Source organism: Merops nubicus, unplaced genomic scaffold, assembly GCF_000691845.1.
Source record: "Merops nubicus isolate BGI_N331 unplaced genomic scaffold, ASM69184v1 scaffold23263, whole genome shotgun sequence".
In the NCBI taxonomy this organism is placed as follows: Eukaryota; Metazoa; Chordata; class Aves; order Coraciiformes; family Meropidae; genus Merops; species Merops nubicus.
Window position 1 is genome coordinate 3083 of NW_008598624.1, and position 7902 is coordinate 10984.

Genomic DNA, 7902 nt, shown 5'->3' on the forward strand with positions numbered 1-7902 from the left:
CTGGAACCATCCCAGGGGAGGTTGGTTTGGGCTCTGAGCACCCTGCTCTAGCTGCAGATGTCCCTGCTCCCTGCAGAGGGGTTGGACTGGATGAGCTTTAAAGATCCCTTCCCACCCAAACCAGTCCATGATTCTGTGCAGGGCTGGGGCTCTGTGAGGGCTCTTCACAGGGCTCCTTTGCTCCATGTCCCCATCACAGCTTTTTTTTGGTCCTTGTGTCTGGTTGCTGGGGCCAACATGGGGCCATTACAGCTCTCTCATCATGCCAGTACAGGGGCTTTCTTTTGAAATAGCCTAACAGTTTATTTTTATATAAATCACTGGTCAGATGGAGTGGGCATCAGGAGGTTTTTTTTCCTCTAGCAGATCTTTGTCCTGCTGCCAGTACACTCGTGTTTCTCTCCAAACATCATTATGGATGACTTAAAAAAACCCAACAACAACAAAAAAACCCCCACGTTTTTCCTCAGTGGGAAGCTCTCTTTGAGCCAAACACGTCTCAGATCTCCATGTACTTAGCAAACCAGAATACTCTTTAAAAAATAAAACCATTCAGAATATTAAAAACAAAAGAAATGGCATAAATATAAAACCTTTCCCTGGAAGACATCACTTGGCCAGCCACAGGCGAGGACATTGTCATCTGTGATTGAGGATGAGGAACCCAAAAGGCTGGAGGTGAGTGCCCATGGGCTCCCCTGCCTGTCTCTCCCCCCCCTTTCCCACCCCACTTGCACAACTCCTCCTGTCCTGCAGACCTCAGCTCCTGGCCTCTCTTCAGTCCAAAGCCAAGGTGGAGGCAAGGGACTAAGGCTTCTCTTTTCATTGCAGCTTCCAAGTGTTTCTGCTGCCCACTTTCACCTGTTTTTCCTTTTAACTGGCTCACCCCAGCAGCCTCCATCCCTTGGGAACTCATCATCTCCCCCCCAGGTCTCTCCTGTACCACTTGTCTTTGACTCTTCCTCTCCCAGGTGGGTTCTAGCACGATGCTTCCAGCTACCTGAGGTGGGGAAATACTTTACAGACCCCCTCCCCTGGGGAATGTCAGCTCAGTCCTTTGGGACCCACTTTCTGCCTCCACTGGTGGTTGGGGAGGTCCAAGAGCAGTTGAGAAAACAGGGAAAAAAACATTGATAAAAGAGCAGAACAAGTGTATGATCTTTTTGTCTCCTGAGACTGGAACAAATCATTGCTCCATGCTTCTCAGTCCACCCCAGCTCCATATCCCTTCTCTGGTTATCTTGTGCTCATCTTCAAGCTCCCACAGGGCTTCCAAAAAATTCCTTCTCCCCTTTTTTTCTATTTGACTGAAAAGGTACCAATCACAGACACGATGTCCTGCGGAGTATCCAGGGGCCACCTCTGCACTGGCCTCACCTTCTCCCACCCCTCCTTGCCCCAGAGCCCCGTGGAAGATGTCAGCCCCTCCCTGCTACATCTTGGTGAGGCGCAGGACGTTGAGGCGCACGGGCAGGAAGGTGGCACCCGAGGCGTACTGGATCTCCCGGAGGACCCCTTCCCACTTCTTCTGCTCCTCATCGTACCTGGGGAGAGACAGACAGGCCCTTGAGGTGTCTCCTCCCCCTCACTTCATCCTCTTTCCAGAGCAGGGCAAGCTCTGGTGGGTGGTGTGATGTCCCCCCCGGGGGGTTATTTGGCCATCTGTGGTGGCTCTGGGAGGACTTGCAGCCCTGGTGTGCTCTGGTTTGCAGGACCTGTCTAGGGGAGGTGGGCATCACCACGTGGTGTCCCAGAGGAAGGGATGTTTTTCTGTTGGGAAACAACAAGTGGGTGGCACCAAGGCTGAGCATCCATGGTGAAGGCCAGCAGGGGCCTGCTGAGGGTGCTCTAGAGCCACAGATGTGGGACAGGAGGCAGCTAAGGCTGTATCAGCAGCCATCAGAGTGTCCCTTCTCCCACCTAAGACTGTCTCATCTCCAGCTTGAGCTCTGGTTTTTCCCAGGGAGAGGATGTGTGGCACAAATGCTGCTTCACACTGAAGGAGAGGTCTGGAACCAGCTCCAGGCAAGATGTCAACACAAACAACGAGGCTAAAGGAGCATCACCCTTCCAACCCTGACAGATTCTGATCTGTTTGAGCAGAGGACTTTAGAGCCCTAATGGCTCAATGGTTGGACTTGATCTTGGAGGTCCCTTCCAACCTAAAGGATTCTATGATTCTGTGATTCCTTGATGTCCCTGGTACATCACTGCATGAGGCTGGGGGAGACCCTGGGACCACCTCCTATGCCCTCCAGCTCAGCACAGGGCAAACTTCTCACCCTGGGGCAGCAACATCCACCACCACTGACGGCGTGAGGAAGAAGGAAACGACCCGTTGCCCCAGTGGCTGGCACTGACAAAAAAGAACCCCCCCGTTCCCCCCAGGGCCTGCCACTGACCCCCCTCCCCTGCTCCCTGGGGGAGATTGTCACCTCCAAACGTCGTTCAGCTCCGTTGGCACCAGCTCTCCTGACTCTGTCTCCACGGTGGCAAAGCCTCCAAGCAGGTAGAGCACCCCTGCCAAGCTCACCAGGCTGGCTGAGCTGCGCTCCTGAGGGAACTCAGGGAAGGTGTCCCACCTGCCAGGTGAGAAGAGGACACGTTAGGCCACCCCCGTGCTGAAGCCAACCTCCACTCAGGAATCAACAGCTGCATGGACTCGTGGCACCTTCCCTTGTGTAGGTCTGCCTGGGGTGGGATCATGTCTTAGAGGTGTCTGCTTCCATCGTTGGTATTCAACCTCATTTTGCAGTGAGGAGATGAGGTGAAGCACTCATGGCATGGACCAGCAGATCCCAGAGGTGGGACAGCAGCTGCATGGACCAGCAGATCCCAGAGGGGGGACAGCAGCTGCATGGACCAGCAGATCCCAGAGGTGGGACAGCAGCTGCAAGTCCCACCCAAAGGCAGAGAGTCTGTTGTGTTGGGTGAAGCTGCCAAGACGTAGCTACGGCCCTGGAGGGAACCCAAGGCCTGCACCAGTTGGTTGAAGGGGAGCCTGAGATGTTCCACAACCCAGCTGCAGGGGCACTGGTGCTGCCCAGCTGCCTGAGGAACACACACTGGGAGGAACTGGTGTCTAGAGGTGCGAGGAAAGCCCGGAAGGCTTGGAAGTTGCTTCATGTCCACCTGCAGCTGCCCCTTGTGTAGCTACACCCCCAAAAATGTGCTCAGGTACGTACTGGTTGGTGGCAATGTCATAGACTTCCATGGAGTTGGTCAAGCCACTGTCAGTCACACCAGCTGCCACGTAGATTTTGTCCTTGTGCACGGTGGCTCCGAACAAGGAGCGGGCAGTTTTCATGGGAGCCAGCTCCTTCCACTCAAACTTGGCTGGGTGGTAGACACACATCTTCTTCAGGCACTTCCTAGAGGAAGGGGAGAGAGAAGAGGAGCCCCGAGCACCTGCCAAGGGGCAGCTCTGCACCACGGGAGCCTGGGGGTGGCTGCTGGGGGTAACGTGGGGTGCCTGGAAAGGATTTGGCTCCTGCACATCAGCACGAGGGCCTTTGCTTGGGTGTGCACCCAAGGATGCCCAGGCCTGAAGATACCATTTCAGAGAATCACAGAATGGGTTGGGTTGGAAGGGAGCTTAAAGATCATCCAGTTCCAGCCCCCTGCCATGGGCAGGACACCTCCCACTAGAGCAGGTTGCTCCAAGCCCCATCCAACCTGGCCTTGAACACCTCCAGGGATGGAGCATCCACAGCTTCCCTGGGCAACCTGTGCCAGGGTCTCACCACCCTCACAGTGAAGAACTTCTTCCTAATTTCTAATCTAACTCTACCCTCTTTTAGAATCAGAGAATCTTTGAGTTTCAAACCATCCCCCTTGTCCTGTCACAACAGCCCCTGCTAAAAAGATTGTCCCCAGCTTTCTGATGGGCCTCCTAGTACTTCCAAGTACAGGAAGGCTGCAATAAGGTCTCCCCAGAGCCTTCTCCTCTCAGGCTGCCCAACCCCAACTCTCCCAGCCTGGCCTCCCAGCAGGGGGGTTCCAGCCCTCAGAGCATTTTTGTGGCCTCCTCTGGACCCACTCCAACAGGTCCACATCTTTCTTGTGCTGAGGGCTCCTGAGCTGACTTTGCTCATTTTGTGTGTGTAACATATCCCCTCCTGCTGGGCTCGCTTTGGACAGGAGTCCTAAAAGCTCCACACCATGCTCACACAGCTGGACACGGGTCCACACAGCCAGATACCTCTTGGGACCTCAAACACCATCTGATGGCTCCTGATTCAGCTTGATCTGGAGCCCCCAGGACAAGAGGGACGTGGAGCTGCTGGAGCGTGTCCAGAGAAGAGCCACGAGAATGATCCGAGGGCTGGAGCAGCTCTGCTGTGAGGACAGACTGAGAGAGTTGGGGCTGTTCAGTCTGGAGAAGAGAAGGCTCTGAGGTGACCTTATTGTGGCCTTCCAGTATCTTAGGGGGGCTACAGGAAAGCTGGGGAGGGACTTTTTAGGCTGTCGAGTAACAACAGAACTAGAGGGAATGGGGCAAAGCTGGCAGTGGGCAGATTCAGGCTGGATGTGAGGAAGAAGTTCTTCCCCAGGAGAGTGGTGAGACCCTGGCATGGGTTGCCCAGGGAGGGGGTTGAGGCCCCATCCCTGGGGGTCTTTAAGGCCAGGCTGGAGGAGGCTCTGGGCAGCCTGATCTAGTGGGAGGTGTCCCTGCTCATGGCAGAGGGGTTGGAACTGGGGGATCCTTGTGGTCCCTTCCAACCCTGACAGATTCTGATCTGTTTTGGCAGAGGACTTTGGAGCCCTGGTGGCTCCATGGTTGGACTTGATGATCTTGGAGGTCCCTTCCAACCTAAAGGATTCTATGATTCCTTGATACCATGAAATAACATCAGCAACATCCCCGTTGCCCAGGACAGCAATGTGAGGTGGGTCAACATATGCTTGCTCTCACTTCCCAGACCATGATCCTCCCAGAGCAGAACCTATCTGTAGGACTCCTAAGGGCTTGGAAAGGGCTCGAGTCACAGAGGTGACCTGAGAGGGAAGGATCCACACTTCACACCTCATCCAACCCTACTTGCAGCATGAGGCTGGGGAGGTACCAGCTTATTCTCCTCACTCCTACTGGTTCAGGGGGATGACTCCCCCAATTTCTCTTGGTTTTTGACTTACTTGTCACTTCCTTTGCCACCCATGACGTAGACCAGGTCCTTGTGTGACACCACTGCATGGCCATAGACAGCATAGGGAAGGGGATCAGCTTCACCCCACTTGAAGGACCTGGATCAGAGAAAGATGGGAAGCCAAAGGGTTTGTAGCTGGTGGGATAAGTCCTAGAGCACATGGTACTTTCCAGACCTAGAGGTGAGCACAGATCCTGACTCAACCTCAAAAACATGAGGTGTTCAATGAGACAGGGCTCGCCCAGTAAATTTTGTGATCCTAAAAAAAAAGAGTAAAATAATAGATGCAGAATATTTCAGCTAATATTCATTATTTCCTGCAGCATCCCCTCCTCCTGGGCTTTGTGGATGCACATCCCCACTTCTCCCAGGACCTCACCTCACCCACAGGCTGACCTCAAATGACACAGAGTCCTGCATGGTGGAAAACCACTGAAGCCAACGAGACTTGGGGTGCAAGATCCTGAGGACAGATTCATTTTTTGGCCACCACCTTCCACTTTGAGGTGCTTTGGTTGGCCAACACTCAGCAAGGACTCATAGGAGTGGGGATGTCCACGTTTTGCAGGGCAGGGCTGTGTTGAAGCCTCTGAGCTAGCTCTGGGGCAGCTGAGGAAAGGATGTAGCTATAAGGCTTTAGAAACCCCAAACTGGCACCCAAATTGGGCTGACCAGTTTCTGAAGAGGTGTCTGTTCATGTAGCTTAGATTCAGCCCCAGTTTTCATACACGTGGGATGTAGTGGTGGTTTAGTGGTGGGCTTGGCAGTGCTGGAGCAACAGTTGGAGCCAAAGATCTTAAAGGTCTTTTCCAACCTAAATGATTTTCTGTCATCCCCAAAACCTGCACTTTATTTTCCCTAAGAAGTGAGTTTCCTGGGCTCTGGGTGTTTTCTGATTGCTCAACAACTCTGGGCAAATATTGGGATCCTCCAGACCAGCATTTTGCCTTCTCTGGAATTCTTTTAACTGAAACCTTGACCTAACTAATCCTAGAGGTACAAGGGGTGCTGATCTCACCTCTACCAGCTGGTAGGTCTCACACGAGCATCCACTCAGTAGATGTTTGATGTCTTAGTAGAGGTCTACTTAGAGTGGCCTCCACTGACATAATATCCCCACTGCAGCTTCCATCTCCAGAAGGTTCCACCTCAATAAATGAAGCAGCTGGAGAGAGACAGGTCAGGTCCCTAGGGTACAGCTGGAGACACTCCCAATGGTCCCAGCCTCTGGATGCAGAGTTCAAGCCCTGTCTCCTAAACCTTTTATCCCCTGAAGACTCCTTTTGCAGAGCAGCTGCTTCTCCTTCCCCTGTAGACCACCTCCCACCCCAGACCTGCAGGTGGACACTCACAGCCGGTCGTAGCACAGGACTGAATCCAAGGTCTTCTCTCCCTCTTTCAGTTCTTTCCCTCCGACCACAAAAATGGAGTTCTCTGCTTCTCCCAGGCCAAAGAGGCAACGAGGGGAGGGCAGGGGGGGCATCCCCAGCCAGTCTGCATCCAGGTGGTCATACTGGAAGGGAACACATGGTCATTAGGGGGTGCTCAGCCCGGTGGTTTCCACCCATCCTTTACCACCTGGGCCAGGATGGGAGATCTTCCTGCAAACCCAAGTCATGTATCACATCACAGGCGTTTTATCACAGGGCATGAGAACAGAGATGCTGCAGTAGGAACATGTTCTACTCTATGCACCAAAGTCTTGACTTGGGACAAGCTTGGTCGTCTTTGAGTGAGAGAGTCTCATGTTGGACCTCTCATGGATGGCTCTGGGGCTGGAGGAGCTGAAGCACTTCAATCTTATCCATTTTGCTTCAGATGTAGCAGCCACCACAGTGTTTCATCCTGGTGTTTTCCATCTCTGCCAGGTAACTGTGGTGTTGGCAGTGCTGGCTGCACAGCTCACTGCCCTGAGCTCCTTCTTTTCCCACTGTTCTTCTTCTTTCTGATAAATGATCAGTTACCAAGTTCCTCCTCTGCTTCTCAAGATTCTGGTGTTGTCCTGTAGCACCTCAACGTGTGTGAGATGAAGTGTGTGTCTCTACCTGTACAAAAGCTGTTTGCACAACACCCATCTCCCCAGTACAGCACAACACAACTGAGGTGGTGCTGCCAGGACCAGAGCTCTCCTTGCTGACCAAAGTGGGCCAGACCCATCAGATAGATGAGGAAGCTGGGCCAAGCAGCACTGCTACATCAGTCGGCCAAATCCTTGCAGAACCTTGGACATCAAGGCATTGCTTCATCATAGAATCACAGAATGGCTGGAAGGGACCTCCAAAGGGCATCTAGTCCAAACCCCTGCCATAAGCAGGGACATTTCCACCTCCAAAGGGCATCTAGCCCACCCCCCTGCCATAAGCAGGGACATTTCCAACTAGATCAAGCTGCTCAGAGCCTCATCCAGCCTGATCTTGAATGGATGGGGCCTCCACCACCTCTCTGGGCAACCTGTTCCAGTGTCTGTCACCCTCATACTGAAGAACTTTTTCCTAATGTCTAACCTCAATCTGCCCTTCTCTAGCTTAAAGCCATTAAAGCTCATCTCTCACTAGAAAAAAGATGTGGAAGGTTGTGAGGCTGGGGGCTCTCTGGGTACCATGGCTTGATTGGAAATGTAAACTGGAGCAAAAATATGTAGTGCAGCTTGGTAGAAGAGGATGGAGGGACTGTGCCCAGTTTGGGGCTCCCTGGTTCAAGAGAGACAGGGAACTACTGGAGAGAGTCCAGTGGGGGCTCCAGAGCTGCTGAGGGG

The 7902-nt window shown here is 53.2% G+C and overlaps 1 protein-coding gene across 1 annotated transcript; it reads right to left on the bottom strand.

Moving 5' to 3' along the window:
- Window positions 1-1432: 1432 nt before the first annotated feature.
- Window positions 1433-6660, bottom strand: LOC103769884 (kelch-like protein 40; the record flags this gene model as incomplete). Its single annotated transcript, XM_008937125.1, has 5 exons — window positions 1433-1544; window positions 2436-2582; window positions 3186-3371; window positions 5137-5244; window positions 6500-6660. Coding segments are annotated over 5 exons (714 nt in total), but the record flags the coding sequence as incomplete, so codon positions are not given.
- Window positions 6661-7902: the final 1242 nt, after the last annotated feature.